Raw genomic sequence first — 27,190 nt, 5'->3', positions numbered from 1 at the left:
AAGATTTATACTATATCTTTGACTTACAATTTATTTAAAAGACATTGTATGATCTCTTCTCCTAGTATTAGAAACCTTAAAAAGTATATTTCCATTTTCTGTTGACTTAAAAAAAAGAGGTTTGTACTTATGTTGTTCATTTATTATTTCTTGCCCATATCTTGTAATATGAGAAACTACTTTGGCAGTAACAATACACAATGTACTAACCACTGTCACTCTCCTAAAATCTTGTTTTGAGATGTTGTACCATTGATTTTATTTTTTTTCTTTAAAATAAAAATAACTGATGTCAAAAAAAGAGAAACTTCCATTCATATAATTAGAATTCTCAAAGTATAAAAGCATTTATTTTTAATGTTTACAAAAACACACTTCCCTAGTAATCAATGCTAAAAAAATTAATCTAATCAAGGTATAAAATGAATGAAATAATAAGGTAAATAATTTAGTATTCTTTCATCACCCTATCTCTTCCCCACCTGCCTGATTACTAAAATCTAGTATAGCATCCCTACGTCATTACAGTTATTATTTGTGTGACTTTTACAGGAATCAGTTTTGAAACTGAGACTCAGTTATGCAAACATCACCATTCAGATGGAGCAGAGACCTACCACCATGCCCACCACTGGTCATCTTTACAGAATAATGTCTTTCATCTAAAGTTCTTAATTATGAAATTCATCTCTTTGCTTGGCTGAGTACTTTTGCAACTTTTCAAATGATGTTGCAGCACAGCTTTTGCACAGCAAATTTTCTATGAGCTAGTACTTAAGATGGATGGGAGGCCAAATCCTTTCCCCTTTTCCTTAATCAGCTCTGTTGCTCTATGCAAGAAGAAAGATTCTTACTCTATTTTCATCTCTGGAGGATACCGGAAAAAAAGGAAGACATTCCCAAATTCTTAAAACTTAATTACTATCTTTAATTTTTAGTATTTTTAACGCTTTTATATTTTTGTTCATGTATCTGTATGTCTTTTGAAGAGAAGACAGAAAGAAAGAACTTTTATCAGAAATATTATCCTAGAGGCTGTAAATTGCCTAAAATAAACATGAAGAAGAGTTTACAGGTCATGTAATAGTTCATTCTGTGCCAGAATCAAGAAACTTCTATTCATATAATTAGAATTCTCAAAGTATAAAAGCATTTATTTCTAATGTTTGCAAAAACATAGTTCCCTAGTAATCAATGCTAAAAAAAACCACAATCTTATCAAAGTATAAAATGAAATGAAATATAAGAATTTAGTATTCTTTCATCACCTTATCTCTTTCCCACCTGCTTGATTACTATAATCTAGTATAACACCATGCCCAGTGTCAGCACAAACATTTTGATCCCCTTACAAACTAAAGGCATTGGAATGAATGAGATACAGATTTCCATCTTAAGGTTTCATCAGGATAATATTTTTCTTTCTTTCTTTCTTTCTTTTCTTTTTTTTTTTTTGTATTTTAGGGAAGGGTCTACAGGGTGTTCAGGGTCTCACTACTAGATTGGACTTGTAGTGATCCTCCTGTTTTCAGCCTCCCCAGTGCTGGGATTACAGACGCACACCACCACGCCCAGACCCATTCACTGGCTTGGCCTGTCCCAAGGCTGGGGCGGGCATAACATGTAGGACCAGGGTTCGGTCCAAACCAGGTGCTTAGTCCTCAAAGCTATCTCGCCAGCCCTTGAACTATTTTCATATTTACTTGCTTTCCTATGTGTGATAAACCTTTTGTTATACTTATGAAAATTAAAGTTTTACATATTAAATCAGCTGAAATTTTTCTTTGTAGACAATCTAATTTTACAAAAACACACAACTACTGATTCATATTTTCTTCTGATAAAAAAATTATTTTTAATTCATCTGGCATAACCTAACTCTAAGAGCTGACACTGAAGGTAAAGAGTTTAAATCTCACCTTTTCCAATATTAGCAGTATGATGGGAAGTAAAATCATTAATCTCTTTATCTCTTTATCTACATTCCTATAAAATAGAAACTTTGATAGTGAAAGCGCAGACTTTACAAACTCAAATTACTGTCGTGATTAAATCAAGTCACTTTGTTGAAAATACATATTGAGCGTCTGCCATGTGCCCAGAAGAAATCAGGAGACCGTGGATACTACAACACCCTGTAAATGAAAATCCCTGCCCTTACACAGCTGGCATTCTACTGAGAGGGTATGCGTACCGAGAGTGGGGTGCGCATACCAAGTAGAGATTCTTGGCTCAAGATGACACCGAATGCACAAATTATCATTATTAGTATAGTGAGTTGGCCAGAGTTGGAGGAGGAAACTAAATTGATAATTTAAATTTTTAATCAGCATTTCAACCATTTAGCAATTATTGGATTTTTAAAGTCCCATGATTTTTCAGAACCATTAAAATAGTTGCAGTGTTTGTAGAATAATTTCTGAAGCATCATCATTGTCTAAACTTACCACTTTTTATTCAAAGTAAACAAAGGAGACAATAACAACAAACATAACTCTGACACAGTATATAATACAAACACAAAATTTCTCCTCTCTCTCATCCCCAGCCTGAATTTCCTAAGGCACACGTTTCTAAGGCATCTTGTTACTCAGCAGCTGCAGAAGCTGGTGCTTCATAACGACTAGAGAACTCTAGAAGAAGAAAATGATGCCAGGCCAGCATTGTTACTCTGGGGCCAATATTCTGATTTCTAGAGAAACAAAGCATGGTGTTTGACAGTTTGTCAATCCAAAACTTTAATGAATAAAATATAGGACCTACCAAGATGTAGGATCTACTTGGCATCTACCCTAGTTGTTGTCTTAGTCTGTTTTCTGTTCACATAACAATATGTCTGAGATGAGGTAACTTGGTAACTCACCAAGAATGGCTCAATTCTGGGGGCCAGAAATCCAGAGCATGTTCTGGTGAACATGCCAGTGAGGGAGATCTAGCTGCACTGTAACAGGCGGGAAGCTATCACAGGGGACAGCCAGCAGGTTGGCTGGGGTCTCAGGGCCTCACCCATGTGACCTTCCTGGATCCTAATTGCCTCCCAAAGGCCCTAACATGACACCTTTGGAGATGAAGTTTGCAACACATGATGATGGGGACATACTCAACCACAGAAGTTGCACAGTGGAAATTTCCACTTTCTCCACGAGAGTACACAGGCAGCAGGCACAGGATTATCGCCTAAAGGAAGGAAGCTTCATTCTGACACAAAATTAAAAGGCTTAAATATTTTTCTATCTAGACAATAAATTACATATAAAGGAGAATAGCAGGAAGCACTTTTGAGAGGAGGATGAGATTCACATCCAGAAAGACACAGAGAGAGAGAGAGAGAGAGAGAGAGAGAGAGAGAGAGAGAGAGAGAGAGAGACAGCCCCAGAAAAAGTAGAAATATAGTGTGAATAACTTTGATCCCATTTATTTCTTATTAACATTCATGACAAAAATGGTCAGTTTGTTCTCATAAAATCCATGAAGCTCACTCTACCTGTCACCCCAGGGAATGTGCCTTTCAATTTCCTTGACACATAATTTTATTAGAAGTATCAGGAAATGTCAGGCTAACCGTCATTTGGAAAAGGGACTGTCCAACACTCTCAGCAGTGCCCAAACAGAAGCTCACAGGGGGTAAAGTTCATGGTAGAAAAACTCATTCATCCTGACAGTAGGCTTCCCCCAAATGACAAGCCTGATCCACAAAGGAAATAACATCAAAGTTTTTTGTAGGTTTTGTCCCAAGGGCCAGGTTCGTGTATTTAAAGTGGGAGCAATTCCGATATACCTGCACAGTATTTGCATATGTCCAGCTGGTCTTCGAATTAAAGTTCTATTATGACAATCCTTTCTGTGGCCATTTTATAATTTTTATGTTCTCATTTCCTCCTTTCTCCCTAAAAAAAATCACTTATCCTCTCCATTCCAAAAGGTATAAGATACAGAGTGGACAAACAATGAACGTAAATGACAAAAAAATATTTTTGAGGGTTGTTGCAACTTTCTCAGCCATAGTTTGAAGAAAAAGTGGTCTGTAGAAAGTGGTATCTCAGGACTTCCTCTTTTTTCAAACTTCAGTGGGGTAAATGACTACCACTTTATTATGGGTAAATCTTTTTTTCTTATCAATAAACTACCACTGCATCCTTAAAGGTAGTTACCAATGTGCCAGTCCTCCAACCTGGCCCATCTCGAGCTTCAGCTCAGCATCCCTCCAAGTTATCTGGGACCTCCAAGGGCTTTATACACATTTATCATAGTGGAAACTAAACTGAGCAATCAAAATGCCTTCACTCTTCAACTCATCTCAAAATAGTAATGAATCCATTACATGCTAATATAAACAAGGTATTTACAAGCAAAACAACTGTATTTTCTCTTAATGTCTGGCTTAACAAGAGACTATTTACTTTAGTATCTGCTCGATCATTTGGTTGGGGCCACACAAGTTCACAATGGCTAGCTTTACATACTTCTCTAAGGGAGGAACAGAGGCTTGGGATTATTGGTATCATCCTTTTGAGATTTCCCAAGATCTCATTAGGAGTGGGCCCTCCTCTCCCACCCGCTAAAGACCTCCAAGGCAAGATCCTCCTTAAAGACCACACTGCCTCTGAGTCATCTAATAATCCCTCTGATTATTGTGTGAACCCACTAGAAAGTGGTCAGCCTGTAGTGTCTTTGATTTGGCCCATCCTGAGGCATTAACCTCCCATCTCCCCTTTTATGAGTTACTAAATCTGTGTCTGTTTTTTCCTCCCCCTTCACTGTACCCCCATCCAGGCAGCTGGGGATCTCAGCCAGGTCCCTGAGAAATATTCAGTCTGTTGTGATGTATGGTCTTGGATGAAGTACATGAAAACAATTAGTCCTCACACAGATAACTGTTGGAATTAAAGGGATAATTTTAATAGCATCTTCAAATAACTCCGTTTTTATGTTATACTGCATTATTTAGCTTTCCTGTTGCTGGGACGTAACTCCAGTGTCTCATTTAAAGGACAAAGGGTTTCCTTTTCTGTATTTAAGGGGGGTCAGTCCATTGTTGGCTGGCTCTGAGGTAGAATCATCATGGTAGAAGGACTTGGCAGAGCACAGTGGTGGCATTCATGGTGGCAGGAGTAGAACAGCGCCAGAGAGGAAGGGGCCTGAAGTGGACACAGGGCCCAAGGTCATGCCTCTGTGCCCCACCCACACATGTGCTTCCCTGCACAGACCCCAAGCCAAGCAGGCTGAAGCAGCCCAGTTTAACCCTCAGAATATTATACCAACATGTGACAAGTGATAGTTTCTTCAGTTTGCCACCACGCAGAACTGAACACCACATATGGGTGGACTTTTCCTACCCCCATTACATTTAAATCTAGTGGTCTATCTTGCTGACCAGCTTTTCTAGCACTTTACTCTGGTCATTTTGAGAAAGTATCACCCTGAGTTGCAGATACCCAAAATAGTGAATTATTTCATAATACAACTAAAAAAATTTTTTGTTAATATTCTCACTCATCTCATCAGAAAAAACTGGTAAGTACCAGTAAACTGTCAGGCTCATGGTGGCAAACACAAATTGTCCAAAATTCTAATTTTCCTAAGAAGGATCAAATTTTATCACAGGACACAAATACTATCAGTTCTCTGCCCAGATGTGGCAGGCTCACTTTGCTTTCTTTCAAGGAAATGCCTGCCAAACACACAAAGCTGAGGCACCACATCTGCCAGGTGCTTTCTGCAAGTAACGGTGGTTTTCCACAAAAAGGAGCATCCTATTTAGCTCTCAATTCAACCGCCAGCATAGATACGCAGCAGCAGTGCCTAAGCACACGTCCCATTCAGGATTCCCTCCACATGGGACACGCACATTCCAGGACAGGAGCCTGGAAGTGCCACAAACAACTTGTCCTGCTTCACAAAGCCATTCTTAAATACAACTGTTTTTTGGTTTTTTTTCTTAAATTCAAGTGTTCAGGATTAAAAACAAATAATGCTACGATAGTTCACTGCCACAGGCTTGAGTCACGGTGAGACATCTATGTTTCCACCGCTGCCTTTTCAGCATCAAGGAAAACAATATACTGAAGAAGGGCCAGCCAGATAGCCCAGTGGACTAAAGCACCTGCTTAGGCAGGTGCAGGGACTTGGGTTCCACCCCCATGCCATGTGGGCCCTGCCCCGGGGCTCGCTGAGACATAGACTGAAATTGCGCATGGTGGTGCGTTCCTGTAATCCTAGGGCTTGGGAGGCTGAAAAGGCGAAGATCACTACAAGTCCAATCTATGTAATGTGACTCTGTACTAAAACATACATGTGTGCGTGCACACACACACACACACACACACACACACACACACACAAATATATAGATATAGATACAGATATAGGGCTGGAGAGATGGCTCAGTGGTCTAGAGCGCCTACTTAGAACAAGCTTAGCAAAAGCATCAGGGACCGCGGTTCAATCCCCCAGCACCACATGCCAGCCAGCCCTGCCCCCTGGTGGGCTGAGCTGGCCACATTCTCTCTCTCTCTCTCTCTCTCTCTCTCTCTCTCTCTCTCTCTCTCATAAATAAATAAAAAAAATTAGATACAGATATAGATATAGATATAGATATAGATATAGATATAGATATATAGATATACTGAAGAAGGCAAATGGTGTCTTTATTTTACCATAGCAAATTCTTCTGGCCTCATGAGCCTGAATGGGTCCCAGACACAGGCCTGCACCACACATTGATTGACAACTGATGCTCTGAACAAAGTTTGAGGTTTCAGTACTGCTCAGAAACCAGAAGTCATGAATTCTTCCAAGCCTATATGGTCTGTAGTGTAAAATCAGGCTCAGAAGATATGGCTAATCATGGATTGTTCCCCAGTCACATTTCTCTCTCTCTCTCTCTCTCTCTCTCTCTCTCTCTCTCTCACACACACACACACACACACACACACACACACACACACACACCCCTCAGGACGGTACAAGAAAACTTACAGCGTGCATCATCATGCTGTCCAGTGAGGGAAAGGCAGGCTCTCAGAAATGTTGGCAATGTCTTGATGGAACAAGGAGACAGACTGAGGGCGCTGGGCTCCTAGGTGCTGAAACTGGAATAAGTGTTCCTACACATGGGCCAGGCTTGGAAGGGCTCTAATTTTCCACCAGCACCAAAGAAGAGACCAAGTGATCTCCCCTGTCTGCCCACACCACAGCAGGGGAATGGGAGAGGTGCAGCTTAAAAGTTGCTCACCACTGAAGAGACAGAGCCACGTTCTTGGTCACAACCCACAGCTCTGAAATGCTAACTCCCTCCTCTCCCCATCTCGGCTCCCGATGTCCCCACAGCACTCAGCAATTCTGCCGCGCTGTATCAGACTTAGGATTATCGGATGTATCAGCCTGCTTTTATCCATGAAAATATAAACTGCATGAGGATAAGGTTTCACCACCATCATTGTGTATTTCGGCTAGCTTCTCCATATGAGCACTGGGGCAGTAATATTTCCCAAGAACTGCTGGAGAACAGTGCCTAGCATACAGTAAGTGTTCAAAATTGCTTTTTCTTTCTTTCTTTTTTTTTTTGTAGCTGGCTCTGCTTGCCCTGGGGGCAGGGCCAGCACAGCATGCAGTGCCAGGGATCAAACTGCAGTCCCTGCACTTTGCCTAAGCTTGCCTAAGCAGGCACATTAGACCACTGAGCTACCTCACTGGCCCCTCAAAATTGTTTTCTAATGAATAAATTATAAGAAACAAAGGCATTATTAAATAATCATGATCAAACATGTCAGAGGACCTCATGATAAAAGTGTTTATCACAAATAGTACAAGAAATTCTTCAAAGTATATTTCTATATTATTAACTATAAAAATCACTGTGAATATATTATTTTTACTACTCTATATAACTTTTATATGTCTGTGAGCACATGCATGCCAGAACTATATTCTGCTCATCTTTGTATCCTAAGTGGCCTAGATTAGAGCCTGGCAGTGAAGTGGTTAATGAGTAAATTAAAGAATTAATGAACAAGTCATATGAAAGATTTGACACTAACAATTATGGCACATTTGAATAATCCATCACCTACAACAGTTTCTTAAATAATTCAGCACAACATACAGTAGTTCAGAAGATGGTTAGCTTTTCAAAGTAGATCTTTTCAGGATTTTTATTTGTTGTTTAAGAAAAATATATGCCATAGTCTTTATTTTTAAGAATCTATAAATAATTTAGGTTTAGTATTTTAAAAATTAAATGAAAACCAAAGCACGGTTAATTTGGTCACTCTACACACAGCATTTAGCAGCCTAGTTATTATGCTTTCTTAAAGCAGTCTCATTGTTGGGAGTTGCAATTTTAGCTGTCATAATTTATGAAAAGTTCCCTGAATAATAAAAAGCTTTGGCATATCGAAAACTTACATCTGAGGGTGTTTAACAAAGTAGGATACCCAACTTGTAAGCAGCATCAAAGGAGGGCGCACCAGGGCTCGTTGGCTGGGGAAGGACTCAGACAGGCGCCCTGACACTGACCTGTAGGCTGCCCGGTGCCGCTGCAGGGCGACGGCCGCCAGCTGAAGCCTGGCCTCCACCACAGACTCCAGCTCGCCCGCGGAGCACTCCGAGAGGCTCTTGTGGCCCGCGCACTCCACCTCGGACACAAGGGAGTTGAGCTTGTCTTCTGCCTCCATCAGCAAAACCGACTGCAGAAAGAACACAAGATCACCTGAGCTCGCAAATACTGTCTCGCTCTTCTCTCACGCTTTTCATGTACCGAACAGTAACTGTGAGTGGAAGGCCAGAAGGGGAATTTGTGCCTAGTCACCAGAGAAGGGAGCTCGGGGAACAGGAAGCAGGCAATAGAAGGAATTCAGTACCAGCTGGCAGCGACACAGACAGCAATCCCCCTGTACCACCCTGCTCGAAGTTAGCACTAGTTCCATTAAGTTCTACTAAATTGCTACGAACACTAATTAGTGACTCCTACGCCATAACTCCCCAGGACAATACACAGGCAGGCTTCCTGCGAACCTCTGGTGACCATGTATTCATAAACTGATCTATACATTGCCTTGCTTAATGTGTACTTATATTTGAAGAAATAATTAATATACATTGTGGATTTATTACCTTGGGGCTTACAAGCAACAAAACTGCTGACTTAGGTCTGAACAAACCTTACATAACACACGCATTTCCTTTGTAAAGCACACCCAGACTTTCTCAAACCTAGAAATGCTAGGTGGCCCCTAAATGCTATTGCTTTGGGAGCATTTTATTTTTTTAGTTGCTTATGGTAGAAAGCATTTAAAAATCAAACTCATCAAGAAAAATAGTATAAAAATGACATATAGGTTGAGTAACCCTAATGCAAAAATCTGAAATTCACAATGCTCTGAAATAAAACATTTTAGCATCAACAAGAAACTCAAAAGTTTCAAATACTAGAGGATTTCTTGGATTTTTGGATTTTCAGATTAGGGACACAACCAGTGAATTCTATGAAAATACTACAAAATAAAAAGAATCAAATCTCCAGCTCTTCTGTTTTGAAAGCACTTTGGACAACATCTGCTCAACCCATTTGAGACAGACCAGAAACTTGTAGAAAAAGATATCTGTTCACATTATAAGCTGAAACAAAGAACTCAGAGCATCATCTTGTTCCACCTGGCTGGGAGCATGCTCTTTGGGCAACTCAGATTCTTCTGGGGTCCTGGGATGTCCACAAAGGATCTAAACAATGCCAACAATATTGATTTTGAAGCTATAAATAAATTTTAGCAGGCAAGCAAATTAACAAATAGAATCCATGAATAACGAAGATGGATTATATTTCATGTGAAACTATGGTTATCTAATTGACAGTATGATGATAATGAGATTTTACAGTAGACAGTCAATAATAAGTAGCAACTGGATATGGCAGAAGACTAAAAAAACAATCTTTCAATTAAGGGATCTCTAAAAATTTGTGCAGAGTAGTGAATATCACACAAATTCTAGATCAATTTTAAAAAATTGTTAAGAACATAGATATTTAATCAAAAAGGCATAGGCCCTGCTCCCAGACCTTTATTTTATTATATGCATGCCATTGCTGAATTTCATGTACTCTTTCAGCTAGTTTTTCTCATGATCCAGTACTATAGAGTGAAAAATGATTAATAACTATAACAGAGAGTCATAAAATCAAATAATCATGCAAAATGCCTACCATGTAGTAAGCACTGAATAAATGGTAGCTGTTGCTGTTGTTATCACTAGGATTAGGAAATGAGAAAAAGCACGGAATACTCAAATCTCATCCCATAATAAATTATATCTTCTGCAGCAACTTATTGGGTTGATAAATCAAAGCCTTACACCTCAGGGAAACTACTTTTCTTGGGGAGAACACACTCTACCTCTGGCCCCAACCAATCCCTATGCAAGAAAAGCTCTCTGGTCTCCCAACAGCAACTACCACTCTGAAACTGTACCTGTCCAGGGCTTAAGAGTGTGCATCTTGGTCACTGATTCACTATTAAAAAATCTGCAGACTTACCTTTATGATGCTAAGAGTAGACTCATCTTTAACTTTTGGAAACTGACCAAATGAGCTTCTGTCATCCTTTAAATAGAGCTCTACAAAGACATAAAATTTTGGAAACACCAAGAATATCCATAGTTCATTTAAATAATAATTGTAGTTTTTGAAAATTCATGAAAAACCACTCATGAATTTAATTAAAAACAACTACAATGATCAGTAGAAACATGTTCCTATATCAAACAGCCCTAAATATATTTCAAGACTGAAGCTGATTCTTACAGTAAATAAGATAACTTTGAAAGGAACTTTTAGATGCTTAATGATGTCATTCAAGTTACCAACTACACATAAAAAGGAATGGTTTCTCCTTTTGGATCCCAGAACTACTTAAGACCCACAAAGTATTCTGAGGCTTCCAGATATTTCTTTCATTTCAACAAGATGTCCTTGGAGGCATCAGCTCTGTTATATGCACGAGCTCCTCATTTGAACAGCAGAGAGTAAGAACATTCCCAACAGCATGGTTTACAATACTCAACCAACTCTTTCAAAATCCTCTACAAGCTGAAGCCTGCCCTTATTCTAGATCAAAGAAAAGCTAAAGAATTTTTATCATCATCTTTGATTGCTTTAATCAACGTGGTTTCTAGATAACAGAAGAAAATGAATCGTCTCACTAGAGACTAAATTTGTCAAAGGGAAAGAAAGATTCTGGAATAACTTAGAACTTAACATATTGACTTCCTTTCTTCTGCTACTCCCAATCTCAGAGCTATTCTCCTTAATGAGGACACTCTGGATTTGAGAGTCAGATGACTATAAAGGAGACTCAAGCTTTTTCTTAAAAACATATTGTATTGTTCAGGGAGATCAACTTCTGGAATGAGAATATGTGTGAACTCTAAGAACTTACCACACAGAGAAATTGGTGAAAATTATATAAGAAAGAAGTATGTTTAAAATCTCTGGAAATCTAAGGACATATGTCAACTGATTAAAGCAAATTTGCTACTTCATGTACAACAGAGGCTGGAGAAGTTCAAATCTAACAATGCTCTCTGAAAAAAAAAGAGTTCATGATAAAAGTATTAGAGGAGACTGATAGGTTCATTAGGCATGTAGGCTTAATTTTGTGTTGGTCATTCTATAGGAGAGGACTAGAGAAAGAGAAAGCTAACAGTAGACAAAAACTAGTACTTTAATAAATCAAAGAATGAATAAAAAGTTAACAGTGCCAATGAAGTGTGAGGTTCTATTAAGTCTACCAAATATGCAAATTGGGGAGGGCCAGCTTGATAGTTCAGCAGACTAAAGCACATGCTTAGGCAGAAGGCAGTGGCTAGGGTTTGATCCCCGGTGTGCCATGCCATCCCTGCCCATGGGGTGCACTGAGATGGCGATGGAGACTGGGCGTGGTGGTATGCACCTGTAATCCCAGCACTTGGGAGGCTGAAAACAGGAGAATCACGAGTCCAATCTACGCAATGAGACCCTGTACATCCTGACCTAAACAGAAAAAAAAAAAAAAAAAAAAAAAGGGAGTACAAGAAGGAATGGAGCAAAGGAAAGGAAGGTGAACTATTTAAAGATATGATAGCCAAAAACTTCTCAAATGTATTGGAAAAATATTAATTTAGACATCAAGGAAGTTCAACATTCTCCAACTAGAGTAAACACAAGGCAAGCTATTAACAGATCATTGTAAAAATATGCTGAAAGTCAAGATAAGACAAGAAGTTGGGAGGTTTTTGTTGTGTTTCGTATTGTTTTGATGATATTAGAGGTGGAACCCAGGACCTTCACAGAGAAGGAACTCAGCCCTTATTTTGAGACAGGGTATCTCTTTATATCCCAGATAAGATTCAAACTTGCAAACCTCCTACCTCAGCCTTCCAAATGTTGAGATGAGATGAGGGGAAAAAAAATCTTTAAATGCAGTAATAACAGAAAAGGACTTGTCACTTTTGAGCAAACCCCAAAGATATTAATTGTTGACCTGTCATCAGAAACAATGGAATCTAGAAGACAGTGGAATAATATATGAAGTCTTCAAACAAAAAAAAGCTATAAAGAATCTTACCTAGCAAGACCATCTTCAATAATGAGGGCAAGATAAAGAAATTCTTCGAATAAAAAAGAAATGGCACAGTTTTTTGTTTTTGTTTTGTTTTTCAGAACTGGGGATTGAACTCAGGCCCTTGTACTTCCCAGGCAAGCACTTATTCTACTGAGCTATCTCCCCAGCCTCAAAAATTAGAGAAAAGGAAGGACTGTAAGGACAGCCAACATTTCAGCCCTAGCCTTTCAAGGTCAGTGAGGACTCAGGACATAGGAGAACCTGTACTGTAACATCCCATAACTCAACTGTCTCCCAAATTTGCTGACTAAGGAGATTATGGAGCCACAAAGGAAAGTGATCGATGATGTAGAGTGTGCCTAAGGAGAGTCACATGGAGAGAAAACATTCTCTCAGACTTTCACAGAGAGCAAATTGGTCAAGCAATGGCCATGACTCATCCACATGGCTGACAAAGGATCTAGAAACTGCAGAACAGGATTTCAGGGCAAATCTTGAGGGGATTTTACTGACCTTGTCAGATACAAAAGTTACATTTCTTGTTATATAAAGTTATATAACAAGTTATATAAAGTCTTGCTTTATCTTGGTCTTAATCATCCAGAAGAAAAGTATAAAAACAAGGAATAAAAAGTAAAGCCATATTAATATGCTTAGCTATAAAGGGTTCAAGTCAACAACTTCTGACATTGCCTGTCCTACAGATAACCCACTACTATTATGGACTACTGGACTATATTGGATTATTTTGCTGAATTCACGCACCTACAATATTTAAGTGGCAATGGAATACCCATCTCTGACAAAACTAAACAAAAAAAGGACAGAAATGAAGGACCATTTTGTATCTATATATACAAAATAGTTAGGATAGATATACAGCTACTTTCTCTTAATTCAATGAGAAGAAAGATTTGCACTAATAGTGTTTGGACAGGATATCATGTCTACATCTTGTACTATGAATAACGACTATGAAGACAACAATATGCAATGTATTAATTATTGAAACTGCCCTACTAACTTGTTTTGAAACTGTTTCATTGCTGTTTGTTTCTCAATAAAATTAATTTAAAAAATTTTTAAATCCTAGATAGAAAAAAAAAAAGAAAGAAACAGCAAGAATGGTTCTTATGAGACCCATACTAAAATATGAAAAAAGCCACTCAGGAGAGAAATGTAAACTTACTTTCCTCCCCTTCTCCCTTTATCCCAGATGGCATGGCTGATGATAGAAGAATGAGGTTCATCTCTCCCTCCCCTCACTGGTGGGACCCAGGGCCCAGAGACCTGTGGGAATTTCAGCAACACAGTAGGATCCTGGCTAGCATTTACACAATGGACTGATAGATCCAGAGGAGTGGAAATATTGCATGCAATACTAGCAATATGAGCTACAGGTGATCTCTAAATTCTTTTTGTTTTATTTTACTCACCATCTTTCTCTCTTTCATCAACTATCTCACTTGACTTTATAATACTTTCATGCCAGTAAACAGTGTCTCTTCTTTCTGGTTTACTTCAAAACTCCTAAGCCTCCTCATTCAGTCCTTCCCTCCTGTGTCCTACAGTTACCCACAATCTGGAATGATCATCCTAAGCTCCCCAAGCCTTGCTCCAAATGTATTTATCCTCATTCATCTCTCCCTCCTACTAACTATGCTCTTGAAGCCCTTCCCCACATAACAAGGTAAAGTCATTCTACTAAGTGGAAAATCATTGCATATTAGTTCCTTGTATAAGTTAGATCATATTGGGCTGGACAGATAGCTCAGCAGTCTAAGTGCCTGCCCAACAAGCACAAGGACCCAAGTTTGATCCCCAGTACCAAATACCACACTGGCACCAGCCATGCAGGCTACCGAAACCAGGCATGGTGGCACAGGCCTGTAATCCCAGCAATGGGGAGGCTGAGACAGGAGGATCACTATGAATCTGAGCTGCATAGAAAGAATCTGTACCAAATAAATAAGTAAATAAATTTTTAAAGTTAGAGAATATTTCTGTGTACCTTCCTCTTATGGTTATAGATATCAGGCTAATAGTTACCACAGTTTGTCAGTAGCCAGGCTATAATTGGGCCTATTGTTATTGCCAACTAAACTACTCTGATCAGGATGTTCTTCCCTGTATGACAACACTGCAATTTTAAGGAGTCATAACCCTTACTATAGTCTAGTACCAAAGGAATCAGCCCTAAGTCAAATTGATACCAACTCCTCAACTTAATGTATGGGGAAGGTAATTTCTTGGGATGGATATAAGGATCAAGAATCACCTACATCCAGAAGACATCCAGAGGAACAGACGTCTCCTATGAAAGCCTTAAAACCAGTGATAAGGCTATCCAACATAAGCAATCTACAAGTATCACACAGAAAACAAAATAAAGTAAAAAATGACAAGACAAAGAAGCAAAATGCAATCCTAAGTACCCAGTACATCTAGGACAAGTCCAGAGCACAATAAATCAGAAGCCAACAAATGGAACTCTCTGAAATGATACCAATAGAAGTGGAAAAACAAATGGCAGAGGCCACAAAAAAAAAATTGTAAGGTACAAAAATAAATGATTATCTAAATGAATACATTAAAGCAGACACAGATAAATAAAAGAACTCAAGAAAATGTTGGAAATCATAAATGCCATAAACAGACTAGAAATGGAATCAATGAAACAGTTCCCAACAGAAATGTGATTAGAAACTTCAATGAAAGTGTACAAAACAATTTGAATGAAGGCAAGGAGAGACTATCATACTTAGAAGACAGGAATGCTACTACTGACCAGGAAAAGAAAAATATCTTAAAAATCATGAGACCATGAAAAAATCAATCTAACAGCTACTGGATGAAGCAAAGAAGAAAAACATGAGATTAACTGGAATCAATGAAAAAGCTGGAGACAGCACAAAAGCCATTAAAAATCTCTTAGAAATAATGGCAGAAAACTTCCCAAACTTAGATACAGATTTTGACATACAAATAAGGGAAGCGTATAGAATGCCAAACAGCCATAACCAAAATAAATCTATACCAAGGCATATAATAATAGAAATTCAGTATAAGAACAAAATATTAAAAGCAGCTAGAGAAAAGAAACTTATCACCTCTAAAGGAAAGGCCATCAGAATCATAGCAGACTTCTTAGCACAAACCCAAGTGAGCTATTTGAAACCCTAAAGGAAAACAGTCTTCCACCAAGACTGAAGTACCCAGCAACACTATCTTTCAAAATTGATGGAGAAATAAGATACTTCTAAACAAAGAACAACTGAAAAAAAATTATTTTTTATTAATTTTATTGAGAAAGAAATAGCAATGAGACAGTTTCAAAACAGGTTAGTAGGACAGTTACAATAATTAGTACATTGCATATTGTTGTCTTCATAGTAGTTATTCATAGTACAAGATGCAGACATGATATCCTGTCCAAACACTATTAGTACAAATCTTTCTTCTCATTGAATTAAGAGAAAATAGCTGTGTATCTATTCTAACTATTTTGTATATACAGATACAAAATGGTAGCTGAAGAAATTTATGACCTCCAGAACAGATCTAGAGTGTGCTAAAGAATAATGAAAACTGCTAATACATGAACATCAATAGAAAGAAGCTGCCAGGCAGGGCAGGCAATTAAACAGGGGACAAACAACAGGAAAACAACATGTCAAAGAAAGGTCAATTCATATATGTTATAACCGTCAACATAAACCAATCAAAAGAAACAGTCTGGTAGAATGAATCAAGAAGCAAGACCCAGGCCAGTGAGATAGCTCAGCAGTCTAAAGCGCCTGCTTAAGCAAGCTTAGGCAGGCTCAGGGGGGTGTGGTTTGATTCCCGGCACCACATGCCATGCCAGCCCTGCCCTTAGGGCAGGCTGAGCTGGCAAAAAAAAAAAAAAAAAAAAAAAAAAAAAAAAAAAAAAAAAAAAAAAAAAGAAGAAGCAGCAGCAATATCCAACAATATACCGCATTCAAGATATGTATTTAACCCAAAAATAAATTTATAGACTAATGGTCAAAGGATGGAAAACAATTCTCCATGCCATAGACTCCAGAAAAAAGCACAGGGAGCTGTTCTATTCTCCAACAATGCAAACTGCAAGCCAAAATTGATCGAGATAAAGGTCACTGCATACATGGTAATGGAAAACTCCAAAAAGAAGAGATAACAATCATGACTATTTATACACCAAACACAGATTCACCCAATTATGTAAATCAAATATTCACAGACATGCAAAACTGTTAAGCACTAATACAACTGTAGTGGAGGGAACTTAATACCCCACTCTCACAAATAGATCAAAATATACAAAAAAATCATCAAAAAAATATTAGAATTAAATGAAGCCTGTGAGAAAATGGCCATGGTAAATGTCTACAAAGAGTTCCATCCTAAAACATCTGCTGAAAAGAATACACACTTCTCAGCACATGGGACATGGGACGTTCTCCAAAACAGATCATACATTAGCTGACAAAATGTTAACAGAACCAAGGACAAAAATCACATAATCACCTAAATGGATGGAGAAAAAGCATTTGACAAAATTCAATACCAATTCATGATTTAAAAAAACTTACATAAATTTGGAATACATGATCTTTACCTCAATCATATAAAAGCCATCTATGACAAACTAACAGCTGGCATCATATTAAATGGTCAAAATCTGAAAGCTTTCACTTTAAAATCGGAAACCAGACAAGGAAGTCCATTATTAACACTTGTATTCAACACAGTTCAGGAAACATCAGTCACAGCAATCAGACGAGAGAAATAAAAGGAATAAGGCTAGGAAAGGAAGAAGTGAAATTATCATTATTTGCAGATGACATGGTACTCTACACAGAAGACCCCCAAGAACTCCACCAAAAGATCTCTAGATTCAATAACCAAATTTAGTAGTGTAGCAGGACACAAAGTCAACACTCTGTAGCATTCCTGTACACAAGCAACAAAGTCACAGAGAGAAACTGGGAAAGGACACCTTTCACAGTAGCATCTATGAAAACGAAATATGTAGAAATCAACCTAACAAGGGATGTAAAATATATGTACAGTGAAAATTATAGTACCATTTTTAAAAAGATAGAAGAGGATGAAAAAAAAAAAAAACGGAATGATATCTCTTGTTCTTGGATAGGAAGAACCACCACAGTGAAATGGCCATATTTCAAAAACTGCTATATGTATTTCAATGCAATCCTAATCAAAATACCATTACATTCATCACAGCTCTAGAGAAAAGTCTTAAAACTCATTTGAACCAGAAGAGATCTAGAATAGCAAAAACAATCATGGGCAACAAAGACAAGTCAGGGAGCATCACAATCCCAGACATGAAACTATACTACAAAGCTACTATGATAAAATCAACATGCTAATTCTCTTTTTTTCTTCTTTTTTTTTTTCTGTATTTTAGGGAAGGGTCTAAAGGATGTTCAGGGTCTCACTACTAAATCGGACTTATAGTAATTCTCCTATTTACAGCCTCCCAAGTGCTGGGATTACAGGCATGCACCATCACGCCCAGTCTCAACTGCTGTCTCAGGGCACCCCAGGGGTGGGGCTGGCACTGCAGGCCTGCGGATTGAACCCCTGGCCCCTGTGCCTGCTTGCAGGTGCTTTAATCTGCTGAGCTATTTGGCCATGCTAACATGTTGGTGTTTTTTGTTTTGTTTTGTTTTTCTTTCAGTACAGGGATTGAACTCAGGATCCTGTACTTGCCAGGCAGGCACTTACGCTACTGAGCTAGCTCCCTGGCAGGCCCAAGATATTAATTTTCTATTTTTGTTTTAAAATTCTATACCATTTGTATTGCTTTATGTTGTATTGTTTCTGCCTTTCTTCTCAGTATTTATTTTATTTGTTCTTCTCCGCTTTACAATTTTTAAAAAATCAACATGGTATTGGCAAAATACAGGCCTGAGGACCAGTGGAACAGAATAGAAGATGCAGACACAACCCCAAACATACTCAGCCACCTTATCTTTGAAAAAGCCAAACATGTTCCTGGAAGAAAGATAGCCTCTATAATAAATGGTCCTGGAAAACCTGGCATTCCACATGCTGAAGATAAAACTAGACCCATGACTATCACCATTCAGTAAACTAATGCCAAAATACATCAAAGATCTAAATATTAAAATAGAAACACTAAATTTACTGCAAGAGTATAAGTGGAAATCATCAAGATATAAGTGTAGGTAGAGACTTCATGAACCAAACCCAGGCTGTCAAGGAAGTATTACAAGGAATCAACAAACAGGATCTAAGCTTACCCAAAAGTTTTTGCACAACAAAAGAAATCATCAATAGAATGAAAAGATAAACCACAAAGTGGGGGAAAATATACCTATTTTTCACTCAAAGACATACCTAGAACATGTAAGAATCTGAAAAAAATCAGGCTCTCCCAAATTCAAAGACTCAATCCAAAAGTGAGCATCTGAGATGAATACAAAATTCTCAGAAGTAGAAATACAAATGGCAAATAAATACATTTTAAAATGTTCGATATCATTCATCATTCAAGAGATGCAAATTAAAACATTGAGATTCCATCTCACTCCAGAAAGAATGGCTATCATCAAGAAATCGACTGATAACAAATGCTAGCGGGGCTGTGGGGCACAGAGAAGCCCTTCTTCACTCTTGTTGGGAGTTCAGACTGGTGCAACCATTGTGGAAATCAATGGGGAGATTCCTGTAAAATCAAGCACTAGAGGTCTCATTCAACTCACCTAGACCCTTCTGGGTTTCTCAGTTGAAGAAGTAGAAACAACATACCACAGCGATAAATGTGCACCCATGTTTACAGCAGTACAGTTTGCACTGGAAACAATCCAAGTGCTCATCAACTGAGAAAAGGATTTTTTTAATGTGGTATTTTTTATAGAAATGGAGCACTACTCAGCTATACAGAAGCATAAACTGGAGCCTTCTATCTATAAGCAAATAGATGCGATGGGAGACTATACTCACAAGTGAAATAATAAATAATAATAATAAATCAGACCCACATGTGTAAGCATCATATGTCTCACTAGTGTGAGAAACTGAATGAGTAAATAAGGTTAACATGTACAACACATTGTGAATTTAAAAGAAACTATTCAAAAAAGAAAGAAAGTATGATGGGGGAAAGGGGAAAGAAAGGGAAAAAGAAAAATTATATTTTTCCCATTAATTTTTTAATTAATTAATTTATTTATTTGATGCAGAGTCTCACTATGCCACTTGGACTTGTAGTGATCTTCCTGTCTCAGCCTCCCCAGTGCTGGGATTAAAGGCATTTGCCACTAAGCCCAGTTTCAGTGGCCAGTAAAACATGCAGTATCAGGGATTGAGCCTGGGTCCTTGTGCTTGTCAGGTGCTTAGACTGCCGAGCTATCTCCCCAGTGCAAAAAATATGTAATTAAACACAAGATATAAGATAGTTATACAGCTAGTTTTTCTTAGCTTATCGAAAAGGGAGGTTTGTACTAATATTGTCAAACAATATTTCATGCCTGTATCTTGTACCCTAAATCACTACTATAAAGAATATACACAATATATACAATAGGCAATGTATTAATTATTATAACTCTCTTACTAACCTGTTTTGAAACTCTGTTATGTTTTCTTTAAGATGAAATAAAATATTAAAGGAAGTCATTCAGACTAACAGAAAGTGATCCTATATAGTTATTAAAATGCACATAAAAAACACAAAGAACACCAATAAAGGTAATTCTATTATGAAGAAAGCATGAATGTATATTTGTTTTCCTCTCTTCTCTACACTGAATTAAAAAGCAATTATATAAAATAATAAATACAAAATGCATTATGAGACATAGAACATAGAGAAATGTAATATGTTTAACAATTATTGCACAAATAGAGCAGGTGAAAGCTGTACTGGACTAAAGAAATGGTTCCAGGAGGAAATACAAATCCATAGGAACAAATGAAGAGGAGCAGAAATGATAAAGATGAGTAATATGTAAGCATATATTTGCTCTGCCTTTCTTTTAGTTTTTATAAAACTCATAAAATTAGAAAGTAATGATTTTTAAAATGTATTGTTGGCTTTGGAAACACATATAAACTGAAAATGAACAAATGGAAAAGGTTTTCTTTTCCAATGATAGTGGTATGAAATGAAATAAATACAAAAAGAAATCTTAGAAAATTTATAAGTACGAGGAATTAACCTGTTCATGTACAACCATTTGATGACAAATGAAAATAGCAATATTACAACTAACATTACATAAAGGATCAGAAGCGATTACTATGAACAACTATATTTCAACAAGTTGGATAACCTAGAAGAAATGGACAAATTCTTGGAAATATACCAAGACTGAATTATCAGAAATAGCCTGTACATCCCAACCATAAGGATATCAAATCAGAAATCAAAACTTCCCATCAGAAAAGCTCAAGTCTTGATGCCCTCCCTGCTGAAATCTACCAAACAAAATAGGATTACTGTCAATCCTTCTCAGACTCTTCAAAAAATGGAAGAGAAAGAAACCCTTGCACTTATATATACAAAGTCATGTCAGAGTGTCTCCAAAAGCAAGATCAGAGGGCAACATTCCAGATGAACGAAGATGCAAAGGTTCTCAACAACATATTAGCAAACCAAATTCAGCAGCACATTCAGATGCTCATACATCATGATCAAGGGTGATGCATTTTGGAAAAGCAAGGATTTTTCAACAAATACAATTCAGGGTAATGCACTACATGGAATGGAATGGAATGAAGATTTAAAATCAGAGCATTTTAATCAATGTGGAAAAGGCACTTGACTAAATTCAACATCTTCCATGACAGAGACTCAGCAAACTAGACATAGGATGACTGTCCCTCAACATGATAAAGGCTGTGGATGATGAGCCCTCAGCTAATATGAACACAGTGCTTATTATCAGACCCGTATTAAAACATGAAAGAAAGTTTTTCAGGCTAACAGAAAGTGATCCACAGTAGTTAAAAGCTGAAACTTTTTCTTTAAGATCCATTACTGCAGAAGGATGCTGACTTTCACTAATTTTTATTCAACAAATATTAGAAGTCCCAGAACAAATAGACAAGAAGAAAAAAAATCCAAACTGGAAAAAAAGCAAATCTGTCCCGTTTGCAGATTACATAATCTCACACATAGAAATCTCTAAAGACGCTACCTGCAAAAACATCCTGTCAAAACAAATTAATTTAGTAAAAATTCAGGATACAAAATCAACATATGGGGCTGGGGATATAATGTTCAGTGGCATAAGTGCCTGCCTGGCAAGTGCAAGGTCCTGAGTTTGATTCCTGTTTCCAAAATCAACTGCAAAAATTGCTAGTATGCCTATTCATTAACAAGAAACCATCTGCAAAAAAAAAAAAATCAAGAATAATCCTACTTACAATAATTTCAAAAAAATACTTAGGAATAAATTTAACTAAAGAAGTAGAATATCTGTACACTACAAACGATAAAATATCAATGGAAAGATTGATGAAGACACAAATAAATGGAAAGAACTCATGTTCATGGACTGAATAAAACAATATTGTTAAAATGTCCACCTTAAGTGAGCAATAGGTTTTTTTGTAGTCCCCATCAATATCCCAATCACAATAGCCACAGAAATAGAAAATTTCTAAAATTTGTACAGAACACACACAAAAAAAAACAAGCAGCCAAAGCAATCTTGAGCGAAAAGAACAAAACTAGCATTATCACATTCTCTAATTTTATTATAAAACTACATTAAAAATCATATAATATTGGCATAAAAAGTGACACATATGCCAATGTGAATACACTTTCCATATGCAAATGAACCATCCAGAGGCCACATTCCCTTCACCTCCTTTATGGGGCCTTTGTGATCCAAGAAACTCTTCCCCTTGCCCTACTCAACCAAGGTTGGGTCCCCTGTAACTAGAGACAGCCACTAATCTCCACCAAAAAAACCACTGAATTATTCAAACCAGCCAGCTTCTATGGAACCAGAGTCAAGGTCCTCGCCCACATTTCCTCCCATTCCTGCTTCCTGGGGGATACTAAGGTGGCTCCCTGTGCCCTGCTCCCTGTGCCCCTCTCCCTATGCAGTGGCGTGCCCATGGAAACGATGCCGATGATCTTTGCATGGCAGTCATTTGATCTGTTGGCCTCACCATACCTGAACTTTTTTTTTTTTTTTTCAGAACCGGGGATTGAACTGAGATCCTTGCATTTGCCAGTCAAGTGCTTATCCTACTGAGCCATCTCCCCGGCCCCATACCTGAACATTTAATAAGACCTGTATTTTAAAACAGAAGACAATATGAGTCTGATATCAAAACGACAAATACTACAAGAAAAGAAGATCACAAATTCCTATGACTGGGGGGCGGGGAGATGGCTCAGTGCAATAAGCACTTCCTTGGCAAGTGCAAGGGCCTTAGTTCAATCCCGGTTCCTCAAAAAAAAAAAAATCCTATGACTATAAATGCAATAATCATCAATGCTAGCAAATAGAATCTAACAATATGTAAAAAAAAACTAAATTCCAAGTGGAATTTATTCCAAGAATGCAAGGTTGGTTAAACATACAAAATCAGTTAACACAATATACCACATCAATAGAATAAAAAACAAAAATGACATAATCATACCAAAAGATATAGATAAAGCACTTCATAAACTTACATACCCTTTCATGATAAAATCATTCAATAAAGAACAGAAGAAAAATGTTTCAACAGGAGTGGTAGTGCGTACCTATAATCCCAGGACTCAGGAGGCTGAGGCAGGAGGAGAATTCAAGATCAGCCTGGGCTACAAAGTGAGCTCAAGGCCAGCCTGAATTTCATAGAGAGACCCTGTCTCAAGAAGACAGAAGGAAAAAAAAAAAAAAAGAGTTCAACCTAAGAAAGGGTATTTATTTTAAAATCCCAAGCAGTTAAGCACTCGACTAAATGGTGTCGAGATCTATTTTAAGGTAACATTAATATAATTTTTTTTTGTATTTTTAGTAAGGGTCTACAGGTCTCACTACAGAGACTGGACTCATAGTGATCCACCTGTGTTCAGCTTCCCAAAGAGATAGGATTACAGGTGTGCGCCACCACGCCCAGTCTCAATTGCTGACTCAGTCTGCCCAGGAGGCAGGGCCTGCACGGCATGCTGGGCATCGAACCCCGGCTGCTGTGTCTCCCTAAATAAGCATTTAACCCACTCAGCTATTTGGCCAGCCCGTAATACAATTTTAAAATACATATACTCCATGCTCCATAAATCCCATCCATGGGTATCTATCACATGGAAATATACAGCATGTCATCTGGATATATATCACTTCAGTTCTATTCTTTGGGGACAAAGTGTATGAGAATCACCAGGGGACTAGCTAAATCAACCACAGGATAGTGACACTCTAAAATGCCACGGTATTTGTACTCGGCCACTGAAGTGGACCACAGCACAGCCATTATCCTGAGGTGGCTTCAGTGAAATTTTTCTGCACGAGCAATGCAAGATGCATAAAAACGTGAGCACACTATTCTGCAAATAACTGACAAACTCTACTGGGCATATGCACATAAATGCGTATGTGGAGCGACCACGGGATATGCAGATGGGTATGTGTGTGCCTACACTAAGATATACGTGTTTCATTATGTGAGTTTAAAGGAAAATCCAAGAGAATCCGAGCACTAGACCCTCATTTGGATTAGTGGGGAGGGGTGGGGGAAGCTACAGAGTGGAAAGAGCGAACAATAAAACAAAGGTTTACCTATCAAGTTTGCGAGATTCAGTTTGCTCTTGTCAGCAGCAAATCCTAAGCAGAGCGTTTTCAACGAATTATCTGGGACACAATTTATTGTTGCAGCCAGACTAATGAGGAAGTATGCCTTAACAAAACAAAATTTATTTAAGAGATGTTGTCGACCAACCATGACCAGAGTTATAGGCAGGCTTTTCGTTATTAATTCTTCAAGCGCCTACAAATAAAGAAGGGTGAAAGGGCAAATTAGCAAAATATTTTTTCAGATATCATTACTTCATCCCTTCTTTATTCACGTGCCCTCTCCCTGGCCAGCTCAGCATCCATGGCTAACCACTTACTCCTTGTGCACACACTCAACGCCCTGGTGCTCCTGCCCTGAGTACCCACCGCCTTGCCACAGTCACAACCCTGAACTCCACCTGTAAGTCTTCTTCTGGTTTACAATAAAAGGGGCTGGAAAAAAAATCACACAACTGTGCAAGTAGTCAGTCCTCCTTTAAGTTCTCGACTAAAATCTCTGTGCTACGCAGCCTTCATCCTACATTTTGCCAGTCTATTAATTCTCCCTCCTAGTTGCTCTCTCTCTTGCTTTTCCCCTCCCCTCCCCTCCCCTCCCCTCTCCCTCCCTCTCAGCTACACCTTTGTTTCTTGTACTTTATGGAAAACTTGAAGCACTTGGCATCCCTAGGCCCCACTGCATTATCTATGTGATCTACCTGAGTATCTACTCGCTCTCCCTTCCTGCTGCCTAAGGCTGGCACTGCCATGTAGGCCATCAGTCCTGTCCCCACTGACCTCAGCCACTGTCTCCATGTCACAAGTGGTTCCCTCCCTACAGAGACTCTTTCCACACAGAGACATACTGTCATCTGTTTGGCCTTCAAGTTCTCACTACACCAACTTCTTTCCTCAGCTCTCACCCCAAACCTCTGTTCCCCTACACAGCAACACTGCAAAGAATTGTTCTTATTTCTAACCTTTCATTTATATTTCCCCCGGTGCTGGAGATTGTACTCAGGGGCTCCCACGGGCTAGGCAAGCCCTCTATCATAAACCACACCCTCAGCCCCATGCTTGCCAGAAAACCCACTCCACCCTTACACCCAGACCCTTTGGTCAAGGTCACCAATGGCCTATACTTGGCCAAACACAGTGTTCAATCCTCAGTCCTCATAGAACATGCTACTACTAATCAAACCACTGTTTTGTATGCAAATTACTGTCACATATCATCAATGATAAACTGCATGCTGATTTTAGAGATGTTAAATGTGAAAAAGTCTTGTTTAAAGTTCAGTACATTATGATACTTGATTCATCAGCAACATTTTATATATTTTATCTTCCCTACTGGCCACTTCTTCTCAGTGGTCATTGCTGGGTCCTCCTCTTCCCTTGTACCTCTTAACATTCTTTTCTCCTTACCCCCTCACCTTAGATGATTTTAAGCAGGCTTTTTTTTTTTTTTTTTTTTTTTTTTTTTTTTTTTTGTACAGGGTCTATAGTGTCTCACTATGTAGATCCAACTCAGTGATTCTCCTGTTTTCAGTCTCCCAAGCGCTGGGATTACAGGAAGGCGCCACCATGCCCAGTCTCAAACGTGGGCTCAGTGCACCTAAGGAGTGGGAGGTGGCACGGCACAGCACAGCAAGGCTCGAACCCCTGTCACTGTGTTCTGCCTAAGCACGTGCTTTAGTCCTCTGAGCTATCTGGCCAGCCCCTTCAAGCAGGCTTTTACACAGGTTTTCATTTCTTCTAAAGGCCAATGAAATCATAAGTTTTCCCCTCACTCCAACCTCTCTTCTGAAGTAAGACTCAGAATCAACTTCTGGGTCAATTCCTCCACCTAGATGTCTAGTAGCTCAGACTCAACACATGCAGTGCCTAGAACTATACTCCCACTGTCCGTTACCCATGCACACACAGAGAAACTCCGAGAGAACAGGGAATCTCTCCATTTGGCTGACTCATGTGTTTGACTGACAGCACCAGAACAGTGCCTGACACATAGTGGACTCAACAGATTAAAGCACTCTCTTTAAAACATAAGCATTTTATATACTGGGATACTACTCAGCTGTAAAGAATGATAAACTTGAAGCCTTCATATTTAAGTGGATGTCCCTTGAAGATATACTTATTAGTGAAATAAACTAGATCCACATCTGTAAATATCGTATTGTCTCCCTAATATAAGGACTTACAATTCTGTATATGGTTAGGTTTCTAAATTTTTTTGTAAAAGTATGTAAATGCTTATTTCTACTGTTATATAATTATTTTTCCTTCATATTCTGTAAGGACTTAAAGTTCAACCTATCAATATCTGATGGAAAATACCTGTTCCATGATATGCCAAAATGCTTGATATTTAGACAGATAGGGTAAACCGAGCTGCATATATTGCAGGTTAATAATTAGCTTCTTTTCTGGAGGGTTAACAACCTAAGTTAGCAGATCAAAATTGGAGAAAAGGAAGGGCTGCATGGTTAGCCAACATTTTGGCCCTCGCCTTTCAAGGTCAGTGAAGACTTGGGACATAGGAGAACCTGAACTGTAACAACATGTAACTCAGTTGTGCTCCAAATTTTCTGATCAAGAAGATTATGGAGCCACAGAGGAATGTGTTCGATGATGTAAAGTGAGCCTGGGGAGAGTCACGTGGAGAGAAAAAACATTTTCTCAAGCTTACACAGACAGCAAATTGGTCAAGCAATGGCCGCTGTGACCATCCTCATGTCAGTGACTGACAAAAGGATGTACAAAGGCCGGTACAGGGCTACAGGATAAATCCTGAGAGTACTTGGCTGACCTTATCAG

At 38.4% G+C, this 27,190-nt stretch overlaps 1 protein-coding gene across 1 annotated transcript in view; it reads right to left on the bottom strand.

Moving 5' to 3' along the window:
- Cfap54 (cilia and flagella associated protein 54) overlaps nucleotides 1–27,190 on the bottom strand; it is a 353,322-nt gene that overhangs the window by 140,661 nt on the left and 185,471 nt on the right. The window contains exons 49-51 of the mRNA XM_023716586.1: nucleotides 24,377–24,584; nucleotides 10,532–10,611; nucleotides 8,518–8,687 (exon numbers count right to left, since the gene is read on the bottom strand). Of these exons, the coding sequence (XP_023572354.1) occupies nucleotides 8,518–8,687; nucleotides 10,532–10,611; nucleotides 24,377–24,584 (458 nt within the window). The remainder of the gene's footprint in view (nucleotides 1–8,517; nucleotides 8,688–10,531; nucleotides 10,612–24,376; nucleotides 24,585–27,190) is intronic.

The sequence above is a fragment of the Octodon degus genome, unplaced genomic scaffold, assembly GCF_000260255.1.
Source record: "Octodon degus isolate 3935 unplaced genomic scaffold, OctDeg1.0 scaffold00004, whole genome shotgun sequence".
Taxonomy (NCBI): domain Eukaryota; kingdom Metazoa; phylum Chordata; class Mammalia; order Rodentia; family Octodontidae; genus Octodon; species Octodon degus.
The sequence above is the reverse complement of the archived record's forward strand: the minus strand, read 5'-3'. Positions and strand labels throughout refer to the sequence as shown.